The following is a 24,766-nucleotide window of genomic DNA, read 5'->3' on the forward strand; positions in this document are numbered from 1 at the left end:
ACAAACACAAGCAATAAAGGCTAAGTATGTTCACTGAAGACATAACAATTCTGGACAGCATAAGCTCTATCTTAACCCAAACCATCAGATTTAGCATAATAAAATAAAACAAAAAATTGCGAATGCTGAAGATTTGAAACAAAGACTAAAACTGCTGGAGAAACTCAGCAGTTCTGGCAACATTTGTGGAGATAAAAACAGTTAACTTTTCGAATCCAGACATGTCCCTGACCAGCACAATATTACTATATGATACAATGACTGAGAACTCTGAAAATATATCAAGATTATTTTTACACTGTCACATTTGACCTATCACTCCCTGTCCAAACTGATCACATTGTCATTGTAGCTAAAGGAGGTCAATTAGGCTAAATAGCTTGAGTGGGTGATATAGAATGACACCTATAATGTGTTCAGTCCCTGTGCTGTTGTTGTTCATGGAGGTTTGTTTCCTTGCACTACTCTGCACTTGCTGAATGGTGCCCCTCAAATTAGATATAAATCTACCACCTCTGTCTCATAGGCAGGTGTGCTTCTTCTGAATCTTTATGTGCCAGGGCTGATCACCCGTGGGTGTTGACATCCCCTGGGTTAACACTGATGACGCTTTGGTGGGCTCATCTTGAATACTGTGTGTGATCGTGTTGTGATGTCTTGCCATGTCCTGAGAGATGATGCAGGAAACGTAAATCGATTAATCCAGGTTGCTGGCAGTTAATTTATATACATTTTAAAGTAATTAGGTATTTATGGATCACTGTAGTTTAACTGTTTTGTAAAGTGGACTGGTATTTAGAATATTGATTACTGCTTTGTTGGGATTAAGTTGAACTGGTAATATAAGGAAATTCAGAGTGAAACACATCTTCCTGGCATTCTTATTCAAAATAGCTTGAAGATGCCTTTAGCTCATATTTCTAATTTTAGTTTACTATGACAAATTGAGGTCAGCAGGAAAAAAAATGCAGGATTTTATAAACCCATAAAGTTTTAGAAGACCAAGGAATGACCAAGGGCCAGTTTGAAATGAAACATGAAGATCATTTTAATGGAAGATCAAAGAATAGTGACAGTACTAAATGAGTGGTTTGCCTTACGTATCATAAAAGGATGTGGTAGTGGCAATAAAAGGATACAAGGAGAGAAGGGGGAAATAAAAAGGGTAATTACAACTTTTTAAAAAGGCAGCGAGATCTGAGTAGAAAAGATCTCTGGCAGTATACGTCCCATACTGCAAAGAGATGTCAGAGGAAATGAAGTGGCTCTGCTCAAAGTTTTTCAGTTAATCTTGAAAAGTGGATATAATACCAGAGAACTGGAGGCTTACTCATAATGATCCATCTATAAATTATTTCTACTGGGAAGGCCACGAATGAGCGAAATCTTTTATGTCCATGGGCAGTTTATGTTTCGAATGTCATGACTTACACTGTGTTGGAAATTTCTCCTGATAAAACAGAATACTTTATGTGCATCCTGTTTATTTTAGTGCATGGTTCAGCATATATCTTAGTGGGAAGCTCTAAAAAAGACTCATATGGAACTCAGTCTTAACTCTGTTTCCCTCTCCACAAATACAGCCAGATCGAAGTTTCACGGAAAACAGTATTTTCTGTTTTTGTTAATTTAGGCTGATTACCTACAAAAGGCAAAAGTGAAACCAGGTGTCTATCAACTAGTAAGTCTGACATTGGTAGTATGGGGTTTAGAGGCCATAATAAATGCTAAATTTCAGAGCACCTGATGTGTGTTTCAAAGGGACAATTGTGTCCAACAATGAGTTCTTTCAGAAAATAAAATTGAGTTGATTGATAAAGAAGTGACATTTGAATGGTTCCAGAAAGGGGGCACGCTAATATAGGTAAATCACTAAAGGAAATGTAGCAGAAAGGATAGACAGTTGGCCAGCGGACAAAAACAGAGTATCACATTTAACGCAAAAACAGAAATACTTGGTGAAACTCAGGTCTGGCAGAATTTGTGGAGAGAAAGCGGTGTCAACATTTTAGGTCCATTGACCCTTCTTCAGAACTGATTGTAGCTAGAAAGGGGTTGGTATATATATCCTGAAAATGGCAGTTGGAGCTGAAGGCGTAAAGAATAGGTGAAGGTGAAGCCCAACAGCAGTTGGGCAGACAAAGAAATAGATAATGGTGAGTCGGGAGAAAGAAATACTGTTAATAGAGACCATTAGTGGGTGAAAATGAGTTGGTTGTGTGAAAGCAGTCCTTGAGATGACAAGACTTAATGTGTGGGGGTGCAGGAATAACATGAAAGAAGGTGCTCAAGCCCTGAAATTATTGAACTCGATATTGAGTCCTGAAGGCTGCAGGGTACCCAAGTAGAAAATGAAATGCTATTTTTCCAGCTTGACTGGAGCACTGCAGCAAGCCTGAGATATATATATTGGTCAGGAAACATGGCGGTGTGTTGAACTGGCAGGCAAACAGAAGGTTGGAATCATTTTTTCAGGCAGAATATAGGTGTTCTGCAATGCGGTCACCCAGTCTGCATTTAGTCTCCGTGCAGAGGATACCTCATTGTCAGCAGGAAATACAGTAAACCAAATTAAGCAAAGTCGAGAAGTGTGGTGCTGGAAAAGCACAACAGGTCAGGCAGTATCCGAAGAGCAGGAGAAGATGTTTCAGACATGAGCCCTTTATCAGGAATGTTGGGGCATGGGGTGTCGGCAGGAGAGAAGGGAGCTGGGAGTGTGATAGATAGATGCAGGTGGGGGGGTGATGGTGATAGGTTGGAAGGGAGGTTGAAAGGGAGGGTGGGGAGGGTACAAAATATCAGCAGTTACATTGGCATCTTTTTCTTCGCTACATTGATGATTGTATCAGTGCCACCTCGTGCTCCCACAAGGAAGTTGAACAGTTCATTAACTTCACAAGCATCTTCCACCCTGACCTTAAGTTCACCTGGACCATCTCAGACACCTCCCTCCCCTTCCTGGACCTCTTCATCTCCTGCAACCGACTCAACATGGACATCTACTTCAAACCCATTGACTCCAACAGTTATCTGGACTGCAGGTCTCCCCCCCCCGGAAAAAACGCTATTCCTTACTCCCAATTCCTCCACCTCCAATGTATGAATGATAGAATGAATGAATCATCGAATCCCTACAGTGTGGAAACAGGCCCTTTGGCCCAACATGTCCACACCGACTCCAAAAAATTTTCCCACCCAAACCCATTCCCCTAACCTATTACTGTACCTTTACCGCTGACTAATGCACCTAACCTACACATCCCTGAACACTATGGGCAGTTTAGCGCAGCCAATTCACCTGACCTCACTTCTTTGAATTGCGGGAGGAAACCTGAGTTTCTGCTCCCAAGAGGAGCAATTCCTCTCCAGGTTATGCCAGATGGCCTCCTATTTCAAGGATACAATTTCCCCTCCCAAATGGTCAATAATGCCTTCCAGCACATCTCTTCCAGTTTCTGCACTTCCGCCCTCAAACCCAACCCCTCCAGCCGCAATAAGGATTGAAACCTCACCCCAGTTCTCACCTTCCACCCCACTAATCTCCGGGTACAGCACATTATTGCCTGCCATTCCCGCCACCAACAGTCAGACCCCATCACCAGAGATATATTTCCCTCCCCATCCCTATCAGCATTCTGCAGAGACCAATCCCTTCATGACTCCCTCGTTAGGTCAATGCCCCCCTGAAATCCACCTTCCACTCCCGATACCTTCCCTTGCTACCGCAAGAGGTGTAAGGCCTGCACCCACACCTCTCCCCTTACCTATGTCTAAGACCCCAAAGGATCCTTCCACATCTGGCAGAAATTTTCATGCACATCCAAACGTCTCATCTAGGTGTTGGTGCAGATTTTTATTTTCATGATGAAAATTTTTGGAGTGAATATGGAATATTTTTTTTTTTGATTTGTGATAAGTGATTGTTACTCCAAAATTATCTCAGTGAGGAGAGCCTTTTAGTGCATTGGTTGCTTGACCATGGCACTGCTTTTCCACAGAGTGTGGGAGAGTTTATAAAAAAAACATGAATGCTTGAAACAGATTATCATATAGGGCTATGTGAATGAGGTGAGGAGCAGTGGCATTTGTTGCAGGTAGGAATGCAAAGTACTGGAGCCTTTAAATTAAGATCTATGTGAACCTATTCATTGTTTGCTTAAGAATAGGCTGTCAAAAAACCATTCCTATACTTCACAGAAATTTTTATTCCTGAAGTTGTAAAACAAAGTGCATGCTAACTTACTGTAAAGCTATGGGAGAATAGATTAATGTTATAAAACCAGTAAATGTTGCATTTATTTTGAGCAAGAATAGATGAAATGCTGAGATGGAGGCATCTGTTTGTATAGTGTTGCTTCAATTAGTGGTTAATATCAATGAAGAACACCAAAATGCAGTTTCCATCTGCTCCCAGGTAATCAATGCAGTCTGAGTAAGTGACATCAAGCAGACAAATTTGTTCCCCGAGATGCTGTAAACTGGTATTTATCATTGACTATGAATTTCTATTTCCTAGTACATGAGCAATGTGGATTCATGGTGTAAGGCTTGTGGAGAGGTTGAGCTTCCTTCAGAACTACAGGATCTGGAAGATTCCATTCACCATCACCAAGGTTTATATGAACAAATAACATTGGCATACTCTGAGGTAAGTGTTTCACTGCTGTGCAAATGGTGAGATATTGGATAAAGAGGTCCAATAATTTCTAAGTTTAATACAGGTTTCTACTCAATATTCACGATTAGCATTTGCACTGAAATTTCTAGAACTACTTACATGAGAATGTTGTAAGATGAGTATAAATATGCATAAATAATCAGAACAAAAGGTAAACTTGGAACTTCTGATGTTTTCTTCCATTAAATCTCTCGGTTTATACTTCAACTTTTAAAAACAAACATTTATGTGCATTAGGAATAGAGTCATAGAGCTGTACAGCATAGAAACAGACCATTTGGTCCAACTTGTCCATGCGGACAAGATATCCAAAATTCTGCAGTCATTCAGTACCCAACACCTACCAGCCTTGCCCTTCACCTGAACAGGAACATACTGTCTCTGGTTATCTCATTTTTGAAGGCTTCCCCCTTCCCAACAGTCTCTTTACCTGCAAATACTACCCCCTCCCCCAACCAAATCAACTTTTGAAAATTCTTGCCTAATACTGTCAAAATTGGCTTTCCTCCAAATTAGAACTTTAACTTTTAGATGGGGTCTATCCAATTCCTATTTTGAAACTAATCGAATTATGATCACTGGTCCCAAAGTGTTCTCCCACTGACACCTCAATAATCTGCCCTGCCTTATTTCCCAAGAGTTTTGCTCCTTCTCTCACAGGTACATCCAGATACTCAGTCAGAAATTTTTTTTGTACACACTAAACAAATTCCTCTCCATCCAAACCCTTAGACTGGTACTGTCATAGTGTTGTGTTTGGAAAGTTAAAATCCTCAACCTCAATAATTGCTACCCTATTATTTTTCCAGCTAACTGAGATCTCCTTACAAAGTTGCTTCTAATTTTCTGCTAATTATCAGGGGGTCCATACAATCCCAGTAAGGTGATCATCCCTTTCTTATTTCTTAGTTCCACCCAAATAATATCTCTGGATGTACTCCCAGGAATATCCTCCCTGTACAGCCATAATGTTGTTTCTAGTTAAAAACACCCCCTTTTCTATCCTTCTGATTGCATCTATACCCTGGAACATTAAGCTGCCAGTCCTATCCATCCCTGTGCCACATTTGTGTAATAGCTATGATATTCTATTCCCATGTTCCAACCATGCCCTGAGTTCATCTGCCTTACCTGTCAGACCTCTGGCATTGAAATAAATGCAATTTAATTTATCAGTCCTACCTCGTTTTCTGCTTTGCTCCTGTCTGCCCTGACTGTTTCACTCTCTCCCTTTCCCAACTGCACCAGTCTCAGACTGGTCTCTTCTCACTATCTCCCTAGGTCCACAGAAAGTAATCCAGATATTGTGACCCTCGAGGACCTATTTTGTACCTTTTTGCCTAATTGCCCATACTCTTTCCTCAGCATGTGGTCTTTTTTTGTCCTGTGTCGTTATTTCTAACGTGTACAATGACCACCCTGCTGGTCCCTCGCCCCTTTGAGAATATTCTGCACCCTCTCCAAGATATCCTTGATCCTGGCAACAGGGAAGCAACACACAATTCAGATATCTTGTTATCAGCTGCAGAAAAGTGCCTCTGACTTGAGAGGCCCCCATCAATATTGATCACTTGGAACCTCACGCACCCCTTGTTACAATAGAACCAGTCTCAGTACCAGAAACCTGGCTGTCAGTCGCCTGCTACATTTTCCAAAACTTGTTTGAAATGGGGATAGAGCCAAGAGGCTCCTGCATTACCTGCCTACCTCTCCTACCTTTCCAGGAGGTAACCCATCTACCTGACTCTATCTGCAGTTTTTCTACCATATTGAAACTGTCATCCATCACACCTTTTTGTTCCTGTAAATTCCTCATTGCCTCAAACTGCCATTCCAAAATATCAGTGCGATCCAGTAGGATTCATAACCAAACACACTTCCGGCAGACATAATAATCAGTAACATTGAAATTTCTCCTCACTTCCCATATCCGATAGGAAGAGCATGTCGTTTTACTAAATGCTATCTTGCACAATATCTTGTAACAATATACAGATTCAGAAAATAGTACAATCTTACTGCTCTAAAAACATTGCTCCAGGATAACTTAGTATCTATGTTTTATATTTTAAGCTTTAATGCAGACACAGATAAAACACATAATCTTAAAAACCCTACTCTCCTCACTATTTACAAACAAAAATGTAACATTACTCTTTAAAAAACAAAATAAGCCACTTAGTTGCTCCCCTCTGTGAGCTCCTTCTCCAAGGTCAGCTGTGAATGTCACTATTTCTTTATTTTTCTTGGAACCACCGCCAGTGTCCAGAAATATTTGAAACTAAACAGCAGAGACAGTTAGAAGTGAAGCTGAGTCACACAGCTGTGCAAGTTTACTTCTCCGTTTTTACATCTCCCACATAGTACCTCCTTTGTTTCAGTTCTTCCTTTTTTAAAATGCTGTTGTTTTCAGGACATTTTTTTCGAGGTTCCAAAACAGTGCACCAGCTTATAAAACAGTAATTACTGCTCCAAAAACTTTAGGAAATCAGCTCCATCACTGAAAATACTTCAAAAAGGGAGTAGTGCTCAATTACAATTTTTACCCATGCTCCATCTTGGATTACCCAGAATCCTGTAGCACATCATTTTTAAGGAAATATAATGATAAAATCTTTGTTTAATGTAATTCATTCTGATACCATAAAAATGCATTAGCTGATGCAGAAAATATAACATTGGTCTCTGTGAGTAATTAAAAACTTGCCAATAGACACAAGAAATACGTTTCTAGCTGCATCTTAAACATTAAATGTATGTAGAGAAGCCACTCAGACCTGAAGTTCATCTGGATTTTGCATGAGTAACTAAGCTTTATCAATGCAAGATTGAGTCTTTTTTGCTAGCTGGAGCATAAAAACTGTATTGCGTCACACATAATATAGATTTATTCAATTTTCTGTGTTAAAGATCAGCTTTATGTCATACTTAGGTCATTAGTTTTTTCACAATTTTTGAGGAAATATAAAATATTCCCCTCTGAGTTGTGTGATGGATTTAAATAAAGAGTTCTTTCCGAGACTTTCAGAGAAGTACTTTGTTCAGACTGTTTTGAATTTTTGTTTATTCCAATTATGATCTGTCATAATCTTTCCTCATATACTGGAAAAAGAAGTAACATTTGATAGTGAATTTATTCTGTAGATTTCCGTAATGTTGAATTGTGCAAAAGCAAATACAATTTGTGCATCAATTTCTTGTATAGTTGCTTATAAAGTTATATAGAATTTTTAAGAATTATCAGAAAGTGAATCAAATGTACAGTTTCAAAAACATTGAACGACGTGCTTATAATCATGTTTGTAACTTTGTTACTATCTTGATGAGATTCAATTTTGCAAGTTTAAACAGTCATGAGCAGCCACTTTTTTAAAAAAAAGTAAAAATTATTAGTTGATTCAATTGTGAGGATATCAAAGCAACGCTAAGTCCTGTTTGCAACTTGTATATATGTCCACTTTTCAGCAGCAACTGGTGGGAAGTAGTCAAAAGTAACAAATTTGGCTGATTACCTTTTCTAACTTCTTTAATACAGGGAAGCAAGGCGATTGGAGAACACAGCTTTGTTCTCTTTACAAACCAGAAGTTTAGTTTGGAGCATTAGGACGTATTATTTTATTAGACATTTTATTGGATTGTTTACCAGGTGGCTTTCCACTGAACAGATACTTATGTTTTGTGTAGCTTTTACAATATATTGTGTGTCAATATTTTTGAAAAAGGAATGATAGATGAATGCTTTTGAACAAGTGCTGTTAAATAATAAACATACTTTCATTTTGAAGGAGAATATTGAAGTACAATTTTGGGGTATCCTTTTGTAATCATTAATAGTTTTTTGCCACTCAACCAGCAATGCCCACATCCCACAAATTAATAATAAAAAATGACCACTGTAATCCTTCGTGGATTCTGCTGTCTTCCTAGTTATCTTTTTACCCTTAACATACTTAGAAAATAACTTCAAATTTTTCTTTATTTCACCTGCCATTATTCTTTCATGCCAACATTTTGCTCTCATAACTTCCTTTCCTTTTCCAACTTTCTCCTTCCGAGTCACAAAATTATACAGTACAGAAGAGACTCTTTGGCCCATCAAGTCTGTACTGCTATATGTCTTCTGTAGTTTTTGAGGTCATAAGCCTCCCTTTTGCTCTTTATCCAATCCTATATACTCCATTATATGTAGGATTTGTTGGTCCCAACCCCTCTCTTTATTGGAACACGTTGATCCTGTACTCTCCTTGTTTCCTTCTTGAATGCGTCCCATTACTCTGATATGGATCTATTTAAAATTATTGACTCTCAGTCACCCATGGTTTATTCACACCTGATCTTATAAGAATCCAGCATTCCTTCAGTTTAGAACTTTGGTTTTATTGTTGTGTGTACTCAATTACAGAAGTACATGAGCACAGTGAAAATTACACAATATCGCCATTCCTCAGGCCAGGATGGCTTTTTGGCTGTTCCACTTTTCAAAAGGGCTGGTAGCGATAAACCAGGAGTTTACAGTCTGCTGAGTCTCACATCAGTAGTAGGAAAGCTTCAAGAAAATTATGAAGGAGGGAATTAATATCCATTTGAAAGAAGCATGGCTTAATTGGGGTCGTCAGTATGGCTTTGAGAGTAAGAGGTCATACCGAACAAATTGTTAGAATTGTTTGAAAATGTGTGATCACGTGTGTGGATGAGAGAAGTTCATTTGATGTAGTTTATATTGATTTTAGCAAAGCTTTTGACAAGGTCCCACTTGGAAGACTGATTGAGAAGGTTAAAGCACATGGAATTGAATGAAACTTGGTGAGATGGATCAGAAACTGGCTTAGTTATAAAACGGAAAGGGTAGAGTAATAGGCTGTTTGTGACTGGAGGGTGGTGTCCTTTGTTGTACCACGAGGATCAGTACTGGGACCCATATTTGTTGTTAAATATATAAATGATGTAGATTAAAATGTAGGGGAAATGTTAAGCAAGTTCACAGAGCACATCAAGATTGGTAGGGTGGTTAATAGTGAAGAAGATGGTTGTAGTTTGCAGAAAAATATGTATGGGTTAGTCAGATGGGCAGAGCTGTGGCAGATAGTATTTAACCATGAGAAGCATGAGGTGATGCACTTTGGAACAGGAAACAAGATGAAGGAGTATTTGATGAATGGTAGGACCCTTGGTAACTTGAAGAAACAGAGAGATCTTGGGGAAATTATTCAGACATCTCTGAAATCAACAGAGCACATAAATTGTTAAGGTATATGGGACACTAACTTTCATAAATTGTGGCCTAGAATGTAAGAACAAGGAGGTAATGTTAGAGTTGTACAGAGCATTGGTTAGGCCACAGCTGGGGTACTGTGTGCAGCTCTGGTCACCTCACTACAGGAAGGATATGATAACACAGGAGGAGGTTCAACAGGATATTACCTGGGATAGAGAAATTGAGCGAAAAGGAGAGACTAGATAGGCTTGGATTGTTTTCGTTAGAGCAGCGAAGGCTGAGGGGAGACGTGATTGAGGTGTATGAGATTATGAGGAGTATGGACAAGGTGAATAGAGAACAACTGTTCCCTCCTGCTTGGGCGGTCAATCACAAGGCATAGCCCTAGGTTAAGGGCCGGAATAGTCAGAGAAGGTTTGAGGAAAAGCTTTTTCACTGGGTATCTGGAATGCACCGCCTGGAAAGGGAGCAGAGGCGGGAAACCTTACAACCTTTAAAAAATATTTTGATGAGTGCTTGAAATATCATAACATTCAAAGATACAAACATGTATTCATCTACTTAATTTCTGTTATTTCTGTAAAATCTCAACAGATCTGGCAGCATCTGTGAGGAGAAATCAAAGTTAATGTTTCAGGTCCAGTGAGCCTTCCTCAAGTCCTTCCTCAAGCCCTTCCTCATGTCACCGGACCCGAAATATTTGATTTCTCTTCACAGATGCTGCTAGACCAGCTAAGCTTTTCCACCAATTTCTGTTTTTGTTTCTGATTTACAACATCCCCAATTCTTTTGGTTTTTAGCTTCTATTTTTGTTCTCACTAGCACATGGCACTGGGATAATTCAGAGGTTACAATTTATGTGTTGTCTATATGTTTTGAGAATTGTGAATCTTCAGACTTATGATTCCAAAGAGTTGAAGAATTATGAGTCATTGAGCATTTTCAAGGATGCCATAGACAGATATTTGGAACTGCAGTGGAATTGAGGATTATGAGCGCAGACAGAAAGTAGATTTGAGGATCAGCTGAGATCAGCCACGAACTTAAGAAATGCCTCTGCTGCTTTAAGGTGAAAACAAGGATTGCAGATACTGGAAACCAGAGTTTAGATCAGAGTGGTGCTGGAAAAGCACAGCAGGTCAGGCAGCGTCCGAGGAGCAGGAAAATCGACATTTTGGGCAAAAGCCCTTCATCAAGAGTCTTCCTGATGAAGGGCTTTTGCCTGAAACGTCGAGTTTCCTGCTCCTCGGATGCTGCCTGATTGGCTGTGCTTTTCCAGCACCACTCTGATCTAAACTCTGCTGCTCTAAGGCCTAATTTAAAATCTAACTCTGATCAAGCTTTAACCTTACTTTTTGACTTGAGATCCTTTTTTTTGAGTTGATCTTCATCATAATTGAACTGCTTAACAGTTTACAACTTCACTTATACATCTTCAAAGTAATACATTAAGCAAGATCAGGACATATTTGAAATTTTGCAGAAAATATAATTGTTTTGTTTGCAAAGCAGCAAATCCAAAATTGGATTCCTGAACTCTGTCGGGTCAGTCAATCTTGACCAAGATCAGTGTGCTTGATCTGTTGAAAAAAAAATGGTCAAGAGCATGGGCAGTGTCTTCTGCTGGAATGTGTGTGTTATAGATTAAACTTAGCTATGATAGCCTCCAAAAATGATTTCCATTTATATCATGCCTTGCAGGATGTGTAAGATTATGAAGTGTTCCTAATCATTTTAAAGCCACTTTAGTCACTGTTGTAATCCAGAATATGTATTGACCACTCATGAACAGCTTCTAACTGCAAATGTGTTAATGATATTGATAGAGAGGTGTATCTTTACCAGATAACCAAGGATAACTCAACTTCACTTTTTCAGAATAACCCAAGGGATCTTTTACATTCATTTGAGAGGGCAGTATCTCATTTCTCATCTAAAAAGTAAACTCCTGGTAATGCAGTGCTCCTTCAGTACTGCACTAGGTTATCAGCTTTGGTCTTTGTCCTCTGTTGTTGGAATGGGATTTGAACCCATAATCCTCTGACTCAGGTGAGAGTGCTATCGACTGAGCACGTGACTGTTGCAATCAAAAATATTTTGAGCTAACACTCATTGTTACGTTTAGTAGATGAGAATGATGTCACTGCTCCTTTTCACTTCAAGCAAATTATTAATATTTTTTGAAAAATATATCTACTTAAATTTTGTTTTGAATTTCATATCCAACTTCTGTAGGTGAGTCAAGATGGGAAAGCTCTGTTAGATAAACTCCAGCGACCTCTGACTCCTGGCAGTGCAGACTCACTGATGGCAACAGCCAATTATTCAAAAGCTGTTCATCATGTCTTGGACATTATTCATGAAGTCCTCCATCATCAAAGACAGCTTGAGAACATCTGGCAGCACCGAAAGGTTCGACTTCACCAGCGACTTCAACTTTGTGTTTTTCAACAGGATGTGCACCAGGTTGGTTTAAAGTTTTGCTGTTAATGTAAATTGAAAGCAATGAAATGTTTATAATTGACTTTTCATCCAACTCTGCTGCAGTTTTTAATTTCATTTTCAGTAGTTTCTGAAGGAAAGTCAACAGTCAGACAATTACCAAGAAGTTTTATGTATTCGTGTTGTTTTAGGACTGTTGGAATTTTAAAGGAGTTCTATGTCTGAATGTTTCCTTCCTTTTTGTAGAAAGCTGCTACACCTATGTTATGTTAAAATAAGAGCAAATACTGATTTAAAGCCTGATGAAGGGCTTATGCCCAAAACAGCGATTCTCCTGCTTCTTGGATGCTGCCTGACCTGCTGTGCTTTTTCAGCACCACACTTTCAACTTTGATTTCCAGCAGCTGCAGTCCTCATTTTCTCCTTGTAAATCTTGAGCCCTAAACTAATTGTCCAATCACATGAGTTCAAATTCCAGTATGGTATTGGAGGAATATAATTTGCTTCATTAAATAAATCAGAATTGAAAGCTAGTCTCCATGTTAATGACTATGAAATAATGGGATTGTCATTAAAAAGCTTTTGAGGAAGGAAATCTGTCTTTCTAACCCAGTCTGGCCTCTACTTTGTACCAGACCCATACCAATGTCATTGACTCTTAACTACATTCTAAAATTGCTTAGCAAGTCACTCACTGATATCAAATCACTATTAAAACAAAATCTAATAAGAATAAAGCTAAATAGACACTACAGTGTTAGCACAATAAAAAGTTTTTATGCTGCCAGTCTTTCTAGTTCAAACCAGGGGCAAGTACCATTCAAGCATTTTGAAATGTAGATTAGATTAGATTACTTTACAGTGTGGAAACAGGTCCTTTGGCCCAACAAGTCCACACCGACCCGCCGAAGCGCACCCACCCAGACCCATTCCCGTACATCTAACACTACGGGCAATTTAGCATGGCCAATTCACCTGACCTGCACATTTTTGGAGTGTGGGAGGAAACCGGAGCACCCGGAGGAAACCCACGCAGACACGGGGAGAATGTGCAAACTCCACACAGTCAGTCGCCTGAGGCGGGAATTGAACCCGGGTCTCTGGCGCTGTGAGGCAGCAGTGCTAACCACTGTGCCACCGTGCCGTACATCTGTATCAAACAGATTACAAATGTTGCATTTATAAGGGGTTGTAACTTGATAATTTTCATCACTGGAGCTTTCTGGGGGTTAATGCTTTTCTGGACTATGAGTTGTTGTACAAAGTGCCTATGTGGGAATCAGTGTTTCTCATAAATTTTATTTTCTACATGCAAAGGGAAAGTGCCACAGTGATCAGTGCTGGGGTATAAACAATTTAAAATCTATGGTAATGACTTGGATGAAGGGTCAGAAATCATATGACACCAGGTTATAGTCCAACATTTGAAATGACCAGCTTTCAGAGCATTGCTCCTTCATCAGGTAAAATGAAGGGAAGAACACAGGCACAGAATTTATACATAGAGAGATCAAAAGATAGTACAAATGATATGAGTGGGGTGTTGACAGGCTGAATAACAAGTCTCTGCAGGTGATCAAAAGTGTCACATGGTATGAGTAAAATGTCAACAGCTGAAAAGCAAGTGAAGGGATGACCTATGATCTTAAAAATTGAAGCAGAGAGATAATCACAAAAATGAAAAATAAGACGGTGCTGGAGACTGGAGGCTGAATGTCCTTGACTCCTGAAGTGCTTCCCTAATGGAAGGGAACATTCCCATCTGGCGATTGTTACATGGTGTCCATTCACCCGTTGTCATAGCGTCGACATGGTCTTGCCAACACACTATGCCTTGGGGTGTCTTTGCCTCCAGTGTATGAGGTGCATGACATTGGTTGAGTCACACAAGTACCTGCCATGTACATGGGTGGTGTTCCCACTTGTGATGGTAGTATCCATGTTGATGATCTGGCATGTCCGGCAGAGGTTGCCATAGATGGGTTGTGTGGCGTTGTGATTGCTATTGTCCTGAGGCTGGGTAATTTGCTGCGAGTTATGGCCTGTTTAAGGTTTGGTGGTTGTTTGAAGGTGAGAAGTGGAGGCAGTGGGATGATTTTGGCGAGATGCTCGTCATCATTGATGACATGTTGAAAGAATATGGCGTAGTTTCTCCCCTCCAGGGAAGTACTGGACAATGAAGGGTAATCTATTGGTTGTGTCCTATGTCTGTCTTCTGAGGAAGTGTTTGTGGTTTTTCACTGTGGCACGTTAGAATTGGCAATCGATGAGTTGAGCATGGGCATCCTTCAGCATCTTCAGATGTTCATAATGTTTCATGCTTCTCACCCCCGCTCTCTTCCAGGTCCAGGAAGATCAGATTTAACCTGGCATGGCATCTTCTCTCTGTTAGCAACTCTGTTGGAGTTATCCCTCGGGTTGCATGATGTATGATCCTATAATCAAATAGGAACCAGGACAGTTTGGTATCTAGCAAACCTTTAGACTGTTTCTTGAACCCTACGTTCAAAGCTTCGACTGCTTTTTCTGCCTGGCCATTGGATGATTGATGTTATGGAGCTGTCATTATCTGTCTAAACCCATTCAACTTCAGGAAATACTCAAATTCCTGCTGGTAAATGATGGTCCATTATCTGTAACCAATACTTTCAGGAATCCATGTATTGCAAAAGATCAGTGCAGTTTTTCTGTTGTCATCCCGTGTTTGACAAATTAACTCTCTGCAGGTTCAATCACTTTGAATGGGCTTCTATAATGAGTAAGAACATATTAAGCCTATGAAAAGCTCTGCATAGTTGATGTGTAACTGATTCCAGGGTTTACCCAATCATTGCCACAAATGTGGTGAAGCTGCTGGCTGTAATGTTTGGCCGTATTGGCATTCTAGGCACTACCCACCAACGCGGCTATGTCTGCATCCAAACCTGGCCATCATACATAACTTCTCACCAACATCTTCATTTTGGAGACCCTGGATGACTCTGGTGGTGTTCAGCCAGTATCTGGCGGCAACCTGTGCTCGGGACAATCAATCTTGTTCCCCATAACAATATGCCATTCTCGAGTGTGATCTGATCTCTTCAGGTCCAAAATGGCCACAGTTCTAGTTGTGATGGCCCTTTGGTTTCTCCCATCACCGCCAGCTGTTTCAGTTTTGCCAGGACAGGATCTTTCTGTGACCAAAGTCTGAAATTTATCAGGTATGACTGGAAGTGTGTGCAGAAAATTTAAAGCCATTACGGAGTGTTCCAGTGGCAGTACCATCAGTGGTGTATCTGCTAGTTGGAGGCAGCTTAGTGCATCCGCAGTTGCTACTTGGCCTCCCACACAGTGTTCCAACTTGTAATTATACGCACTTAGTATTAGAGCCTACTGTTGAATTCAGCCTGAAGCAATGGGTGGCATTGTCTTGGCCTCTTTAAGTAGACCTAGTAGGGATTTATGGTCAGTTATTATTACAAATTTATGTCAATAAAGGTATTGGTGGAACTTACTCCAAATATGACGGCCAAACCTTTCTTCTTGTCTGTGCCTAATTATGCTCTGCTTTCGCCGAAGTCCTGGATGCATAAGCTATTATGCATTACTCTTCATTGGGCCACCTATGAGTTAATACTACCCAGATGTTATGCAAGGAGATGTCACATATCAATACTAGATCTCGCGAGAGATCATAGTGTACCTAGAGGATGATAGCAATTTCTTCACTTCCCTGGCTTGGCTACGTGACCATTTCCAAGGCATTTTTAGGAGTTGATACAAAGGTGCCAGGATGGAGGCCAGATTATTTATTAAATTTCCAGTGGCGGATCTTATTGACTATGAGATTGTTGATTGGGTTTGTTAGCCTGGGCCAATCAGGGAGCCCTAGCGTCATTTACCAGCAGAGAATTCAAGTATTTCCTAAAGTCTTGGACTTCGTGGGAGTGTGAAATGGCAGCAGGAATGTCGGTGCCGGTCAAATGCCTCCGCTAAGTGAGAGAGACAGTTTAAATGGGACGCAGTTTGGTACCAGAACCACGGAAATGGCCCTGCGTGAGTACGAGGTGAGATTAACATGAGGTCAGGTCTTGTGATGTACAAAATTTGGGTTGGTGAAGCGTGAACAACGTGGATCACCTGAAAGCTGCCTATCTTGCAAACGGGGCAGGAACAAAACATACCTGGCCTGTCAGAAACCATATGTTCTCCCCCTCCATCTAGAATCAGGGACTGACTCCGAGCTGACTGGCAACAGCCAGTACACCATGCACATGTAACTAAAGGGTGACCTTGTGACCAGATACCAGCCTCTGTACAGTTATTCCATTTCCATAGCAATTCACCAGCCCAAAGAAAGCCCTTAGCTCTAGGTCGGACATAGGGGAGCCAGGGCACCTTTGATCACCGAGGAGTGCCTGAAACACACATTTTTCCCTTTGGCGTATGCCCACCTAGGAGAACCATCTAAAGATTATGCCCAAGTTCACTAAGTGCTCTCTATTGCTTATAAGCATAACATCTAGATGATTGGTGACCTGGAGTAGACCTTGCAAAATGTTCTCCGTCATCCACTAAAAAATTGCACAGACTGACAATAACCCAAATGGCAATCTCATACATTGCTATAAACCCATATGGATATTAATTGTAGCATACTTCTGGGAATCCTCACCTTAGTACAATTGCAAGTATGCATCACTGAGGATTTCAACATTGCTCCTGAGAAATAGAATCTTTACAGTGTGAAAGCAGGCCATTTCACCCAGCGAGTCCTCACCGACTCTCCGAAGAGAATCCCACTGAGACTGACCTATCACTGTAACCCTGCATTTCCCATGGCCAGTCCATTGAGCCTGTACATCTGTGGACACGATGGGGCAACTTACCATGGCCAGTTCACCTAACCTGCAGATCTTTGGACTGTGGGAGGAAACTGGAGAAGAAGCCCATGCAAACACTGGGAGAATGTAAAAACTCCACACAGACAGCAACCCAAGCTGGAGTTGAAGACAGGTCTCTGGCTCTGAGAGGCAGCAGTGCTAACCACTGAGCCGAGGTGCTGCATGACTCATGTCCAGCTTCCTGAAGGACAGAACCGGATCCTTATCCACAAACAAAAATCTTCTGATTTCTGCCTTTACCCAAGCCTTTTAATACAGTCACTAGTTACTGAACCAGCTGGTTCTCATAAGAGACTGGAACCAAAGTTGTACCCTTAATCTGTAAAAGTTTCCCTGTACAGGTTCTCAGTCTAGCCAAGGCCTTACGCAATCTTAAGAGTTGGAGTCCAGACCGAATTTTGTTAAAGACTAGTTTTACAATCACTGAAATGGCCGTGCTGGTTTCGACCTTAATTAAAAGCAAGTAACCTTTTAACCAGACATTTATTTTGATTGGTGGTTCTGATTCGGATGTTGCTAAGCAATTTCAGTGTTTCAAACCAGATGTAGATGGACTTTTCAGGGGTGCATTCTCTTGGATACTGGCTATTGAGTCCTCTTACTCAATTTAGGTCCAGTGCAACGCCTTTGCTTTCTTGACATTGCACACCAACAGCAACTACAATGGCTTGCTGGCCTGGATCCTTGAGAAAACTTTAACTGTTTGGGCGAGGCATGGCTTTATTTTGGAGTTTTGCTGTGAGCTGACGTAGAGTCCCTGTATTCAGGGGGAATTGTCCTTTGTGAGGCTATGCCTTCACTCAAATGGTGTTCCCCAAGCGCACTTGGACTGGTGAGAGTGTCCACGACTGTTGGAATACCCTGCAACTCTTATACTGCACTTGCTGCATTTTCCAAAGATATAGCCAGTTGGAGGTGCCTGTTTCAAGTCCAGTTTGGCTTCAGCTAGTCAAATGGTCATGTCATTAATCCCATATTCCAGCCGATCTCTTACTATCTTATTAGAGGTTAAACTAAAGTCACGTCACTCTGCTGGCCATCTTAACCTAGTCAAAAATCTCGATAGCCAGTTCTCGGGTTGTTGAGTAAAACCAAGCATCTCAGAATTAGAAGGGGCTTGGATTGTAATATTCCTTAACTAAATCCGTCAACTCTTGAAAGAATTTGGTATCTGGTGCCTTATGAAAAGTTAGGCTCTTCATAACCAAAAAAAGTGCAGGTCCAATAGCTGTCAAGAGAATTACTCGTTGCTTTTCATCTGTCCTGATGTCATTTGCCCAGAATAAATAATGCATTCTTTCCACGTACTGGGCCCAGTCTTCAGCAGGGTCAAATAAGTCAAGCATTCCAAATAACAGCATGATGCCAGAAATGCTTTACCCCAACTCAAAGACAACTGTTGTGAGTGAGTTTCTTCAGCAATGTAGTTTACTCTCATCGCCACTGAAAGAATTCCACAAAGGCTGGTATGCTATTACTAAGTCAGTCTTTTCTTACACGTGGAGACCTTGACACTCGTCCAGCTCCGAGTGTCAGAGTGTCTGACACTTCTCTTTTTCTCTGTCAGCCAGGTCTTCCTGAATGGATCAAATCAGCAGCCCCAATCTGGGGACTCATATTCTGTGATGCTAACCAGGCTGAACTCTGCATGCACTACATGATTCAGATACATGATGTAATAGCAGAGCATTTAGAAATACATGATAAAATCAAGTGGTCAAATGAAAGCAAAATACAGCAGATGCTGGAAATCTGAACCAAGCAAACTGGTGGAGAAGCTCATCAGGTCTGGAAGCATCTGTGGAGAGAGTAACAATGTTAATGTTTTAAGTCCAATACACTCTTCAGAACTCAAGAAACACTCTGAAGAAGATTATATCAGACTTGAAACATTGGCTCCATTTCTCTCTCGACAGTTGACCACCTGAGTTTCTCCATCATTTTCCGTGTTTGTGTAAAATCAAGTAAAGTCAACATGCCTTTATGAAAAGAGAATCATGCTTGGTAGATTTACTACAGCTCTTAGCTACAAAACTAAGCTGAGGGGAAGGCCCAAAGGGTACAGGGAGATAACATCAGAATAAGCAAGTGAGAGACAAGATGACAGATTAAGTGCAATATAATGTAGAGAAGTTAGGACATATTCATTTCAGATTAGTAAAACAAAATATGTTTTAAAATATGTGAAACTTGTAAGTTGATGCTCCATGAGACTTGGTTAGACTCCTATGAAGAACAGTCATCATACAAATGCAGCAGGGAATTAAGAAGGCAAATTACATGTTGACCTTTATTGCGAGGGTGTTGAAGTTCAGTAATAACAGGTCTTGCTAAAATTGTACAGGGTTTTGGTTTAAATATATTTGAAGAATGTGTGCATCTTTTGCCACTGCATTTCTGAAAGGATATGCATGAATGGAGGTAGTGCAAATGTTTGCTAAATTGATATTTGAGGATTGAATCTAGATTCCCTGGAGTTTAGATGAAGGAAAGGGAATCATGTTGAGACACACAAGACTTTGAAGAAGCAGATGCTGAGAGATTGTTTCCATTGGTTGGGAATCTAAAAAATGGGGTCCAGTCTTAGTATAAAGGGGTTAATCATTTAAGACCGACTGAGTAGGAATTACTTCATTTAAAAGATTGTGACTCTCAGGTATTCTCTACCCCTGAGAGTTGTGGATGCATCATTTTTAAACAATTTTAAGTCTGGATGTACAGAGTTTTTCTGTCTTGGAATCATGGGTTAAAGGAAGAGGGCAGGAACGCAGAGATGAAGCCCAAGCTTGGACTAATCAAATTAAGTGGTGGAGCAGGTGCAAAGTCCACTCTTGCTGCTGTGTCTTATGCTTTTGTCTTCAACCAGTAAAAGCAGGCAATCTTCCTGTGGGCTTGCAGAAGGGAGAGGTTGTGTTTGAAATGGGCTAGTCCTTAGGATACCTGTAACTCACGGCCCCTCTCATCCCCAGCAGCAAAAGTGATCTCTATGATTCTCACTTTCGCACTGTTACCATCAAGCATGACCTCTCCTGCTCTCACAAGAAACATCTGTCCCCTGGCTGTGGCCTGCCCGACTTGTCCCCTATTCAGCTTCATTCTGCGGCTTAGTCCCTGTTGCGGATTGTTGCTGCTTACAGTCCTAGCAGTGGCCATCTAACTGCCTCGCTGCTTACAGAAGTGGAATCTTTACTCTAAAATGGGCAGGTGCCCTGATACCAACCAGATTATGGCCTTATGGAGGTATTTCTTTTGGATTTCTTCCTCAACTGAGAGGATCATTGCTGCAGAATTAAATTTGGCCCTATTAGTGCAAGATATTTTGCATTGTAATTGTTTTGGTCTTTTCATTACAACAGCTCAAGACATATCAGCTATGGTTGATGAATATTGAAGCAGATTAACGTGGCAAAGAATGTTCTTTATCTTATTTGATAATTGCTTTTGACTTAGAAACTGATAATATATTAGTCATTAGTAGAATTCAATCTTATGATTGTTAATTTGTTGAAGGTGTATGATAGTGTGTTCTTTACCCAGTGTTTTTAATTAAATTTTGTAGGTGTTGGATTGGATTGAAAATCATGGAGAGGCCTTTCTCAGCAAACACACTGGAGTGGGGAAGTCATTGCACAGAGCCAGGGCTTTACAGAAACGGCATGAGGATTTTGAAGAAGTTGCACAGGTACAAAGCCTGATTTTAAAATACTCCTTGAAGAGAAAATGAGGTCTGCAGATGCTGGAGATCAGAGATGGAAATGTGTTTCGGGCATTAGCCTGAAGAAGGGCTAATGCCCGAAACGTCGATTCTCCTGTTCCCTAGATGCTGCCTGACCTGCTGCGCTTCTCCAGCAACACATTTCCATCTTTAAAATACTCCTGCTTGTGCAGGCTTGGATAATATAGGCATCAGTGTTTGATTTTTCTAAAACAAGATGCAGAAAGACCTATATGTTTGTGATGTACCCTGTATTGTGCATTGCTGGCTGAATTCAGCAAGGAAGGAGCAATCACATTGAGTGAGACACGGCCAGTATAAACATGTAGTTTAAGGAATTTGGAGGCAACGTGGGAATAGAACTCATAAACCATAGACTTCCTACAGTGTGGAAGCAGGCCATTTGGCCCATTGAACCCACACTGATCCTCCAAAGAGAATCTCGCCCCACTATCCTATTCCTGTAATTCTGCATTTCCCATTGCTAACCCATCTAGCCTGCACATCCTGTGGGAAATTTAGCATGGTCAGTTCACCTAACCTGCACATCTTTGGACTATGGGAGCAAACCCACACACAGCCACAGGGAGAATGTGCAAACTCCATACAATCAACCGAGGGTGGAATTGAACCTGGGTTCCTGGCACCGTGAGGTAGCAGTGCTAACCACTGAGCCACTATACAGCGGTTCAAGGAGGTAGCTCATCACCACCTTCTCAAAGGCATCTAGGGATGGGCAATAAATGCTGACCCAGCCAGCGACATGAGTATCTGAAGAAACAAATGGAAGAAAAAGTATACTAATCGGTACATACGCTTGGAAAATAAATTACCACAATATGAAGTATGTGTGCATTGAACCATTCATTATCTAATGGCTGCAGAATTAATTTGCATTTGCTTTTTGCACAGTTTTTGGAAATCAGCTTTGACATGTTTTCCCTGTAAAACAGACCTGCTGAAGGGAGATGAACTTGAAATTGGCAAATCAAAACCCAAAGAATAGTGGGGAATGTTAATTGGTTGAAATTAATTTTTAAAAGGGGCTGCAAATGTGAAAATCAGCTTCTCATAAACTGAAGCCTGTCATCCCTGCTCACATTTTGGTTATCTTATTCTGCACCCTTTGCAAAGAACTTGAGATCATTCTCAAAGTTCAGGCCCAGAAGTGGACAAAGTTCTCCTGATGAGGCTATAGCAGTGATTTGCATAACTTCATGAATTCTGTACTCTATCTTTCTAATAGTAAACCAAAAGTTTTCATATACATTTTAAATAACTTATCCCCATCACAATGAAAGATTGTTTGTAGATATGGCCCCAATTTTACCTGTTGTTGCACCACCTTTAAAACTGAATGATTCACTTTTCTGCCATCTGAAAACTCTGAAATCATGCCTGGTGTATCCAAGTTCATTTTCAGCAGGAAAGGTCATGAAATACACTGATTTTAGAAAAATATCACTCAGACCAGCGATCTGAGCTGTTTCTTATCCTTCACCCAACACTTTTGGCCACCCTATCAGCACTGCTCACTCCAAACTGCACAGACACAGCTGCTCCAAGAGTCTCTGCATGGTGATTGGCTAGCTAATGCCATTCACAGCACTGACTTCCACAAGTTGATGCCTATTTTGCGATAGAATAAAGCAAGAAAATCTCCCATATAAATGAATCTGTGTTTTAGTTACACACTCATCCCTACTTTCTACAGGTTAAGGCCAGTTTTCAAATCATTTCCTGCCTTTTGTGGCATAAGTTAAATTAGTTCATGATGCCATCATTTGGCAGATCATAAGTACATTGGGAAAATATAGCAAGTCCATGGTTAAACAGGGAAGAAAACTTCCAGTGTTTGATGTGAAAACTCAGACTTCTTTTTCAAACAAAAACTGTTTAAATTTTCATGTGTGTATTCTCCAAGTTCTATAACAAATAGCTAACAGTTAGCATTAACATTTGGATTATAACACCAACTGCTGTTGAGGGTTGCAGCCTTTTATGTAATATTCAATTATAGAGTTCACTTGAATGATACCAAGAAATAGATACATTCCTTTCTTCTATAGAACACATACACCAATGCAGATAAACTTCTGGAAGCTGCAGAGCAATTGGCTCAAACAGGGGAGTGTGATCCTGAAGAGATTTATCAGGCAGCCCATCAACTGGAAGATCGGATCCAGGACTTTGTGAGAAGAGTGGAGCAGAGGAAGATCCTATTGGATATGTCGGTCTCTTTTCATACCCATGTCAAGGAGGTGAGATTGCATTTTACGTAATCTATTGTAATCTGTTAAATTTGTTCAAAAACCCATTTTTGTGTATGTGTCCTGTCAACATTTTTGCATTAGAACTTTCTGTGATCATGTTTATAATTGAAGTTATCTGTGGAAATATATGCTTCAGTCTTAAATGGTATTATTGTTTCACTGGTGTTGATCAAGTAATTGCATCCAATTTGTTAACTAGGATCTTGAAAGTCTGTTGAGCAGGAATATGGGTCTGAAAGATGAAAAGCTTGTAGAATTAAGTCTTTTTGTGGCTTCATGTTGATTGCTGCTAGAACATAGAAAAATACAATACAGGAATAAGCCCTTTGGCCCACCATGCCTGCGCTGACCATGCTAATCTAAACTAATTCCATCTGCCTGCACATGGTCCGTATCCCTCTATTCTCTGATGGTCATGTGTCTGTCTGAATGTCACTTAAACTTAGCTATCATGTTTGCTTCTACCACTACCCACTGGCAGCGCATTTCAGGAAACATGTATTTATTATATTGGAAGTGCTACAGTCCTTTTCAGAGCTGCTTGAATCAAAGTTCGATTGTTGCTCTGCTCAGTGATTTTATGGCATTGGCTCTATTTCAGCTGGAGTTGTGCTTCGTCTGAAGAAAGCGGTAATCTTTGCCAGGACAAGTAATTACACTTCTGCCTTACATGGTGCAAAATGTTTCACTTCAACTACTTAGATAGTTTCTCGATGGTCGGTGCAAAGATTTATTCAGATGCACTATCTGGGAGAAATTTCTTGGAGATCTTGGATGTATTCTTGGAGGCAAATTCATTTCACGAATTGTTGGCCATGAAATGGGATTCTAGCTACATTACTTTATGCCATGTTATGTTCTGTGATGCAACATTTTAATTCTTCCACATAATTTCTGCCAAGATATGGAATCAGCATATAAACACTTTACCTTAAGATACTTTTTGAATACTTTTATTAAGAATTCCTTTGTATAGTATTTTATTTGAGCTTCTGGTAGATGTAAAGTGAGAAGAGGCTTGAAGGAGAATTGAACAGGTTGTGTGAGTGCGCAAAATATGGCAGTTGTAATATAATGTGAATAAGTATAAAATTATCCTCATACTTTGGGGCGGCACAGTGATTAGTGTTGTGCTAGGGACCCAGGTTTGATTCCAACCTTGGGTAACTGTACAGAGTTTGCATGTTCTCCCATATCTGAGTGGGTTTTCACTAGGTGGCTCCAGTTTCCTCCCACAGTCCAAAGCTGTATAGGTTTGGTGTATTAGCTATGTGGTTTAGCCGTGGTAAATGCAGGGTTACAGGGAGTAAGATGGGATGCTCTTCAGAGGGTCAGTGCAGATTCGATGGGCTGAATGGTTACTTTCTGCACTGTAGGTATTCTATGATTCTGTTTACTCTGCAGAGTATTTCTTGAATGGTGAGAGATTGGGAAGTGTTGATATCAAAGCAAACCTGGGTCTCCTTAGCTATAAATGATAGAAAGCTCATATGCAGCAAGCATATCCTTTGATAACTGGTAACATAGTTTAGACATCTGTTCCTACTTCCCTTTTCCTAT

The 24,766-nt window shown here is 40.4% G+C and overlaps 1 protein-coding gene across 3 annotated transcripts in view; it reads left to right on the forward strand.

Annotated features, from left to right (window-relative positions):
• The window catches only part of LOC122550233 (triple functional domain protein), a 581,330-nt gene that overhangs the window by 260,062 nt on the left and 296,502 nt on the right, over positions 1-24,766 (forward strand). For all 3 annotated transcript variants that reach the window (XM_087987024.1, XM_087987025.1, XM_087987026.1), the window contains exons 8-11: positions 4,517-4,648; positions 12,129-12,359; positions 20,778-20,900; positions 23,003-23,194. In XM_087987024.1, coding sequence (XP_087843150.1) covers positions 4,517-4,648; positions 12,129-12,359; positions 20,778-20,900; positions 23,003-23,194 — 678 coding nt within the window. The remainder of the gene's footprint in view (positions 1-4,516; positions 4,649-12,128; positions 12,360-20,777; positions 20,901-23,002; positions 23,195-24,766) is intronic.

The sequence above is a fragment of the Chiloscyllium plagiosum genome, unplaced genomic scaffold (genome assembly GCF_037043375.1).
Source record: "Chiloscyllium plagiosum isolate Xiang-an unplaced genomic scaffold, Cpla_swu_hap1 HiC_scaffold_5, whole genome shotgun sequence".
Taxonomy (NCBI): Eukaryota; Metazoa; Chordata; class Chondrichthyes; order Orectolobiformes; family Hemiscylliidae; genus Chiloscyllium; species Chiloscyllium plagiosum.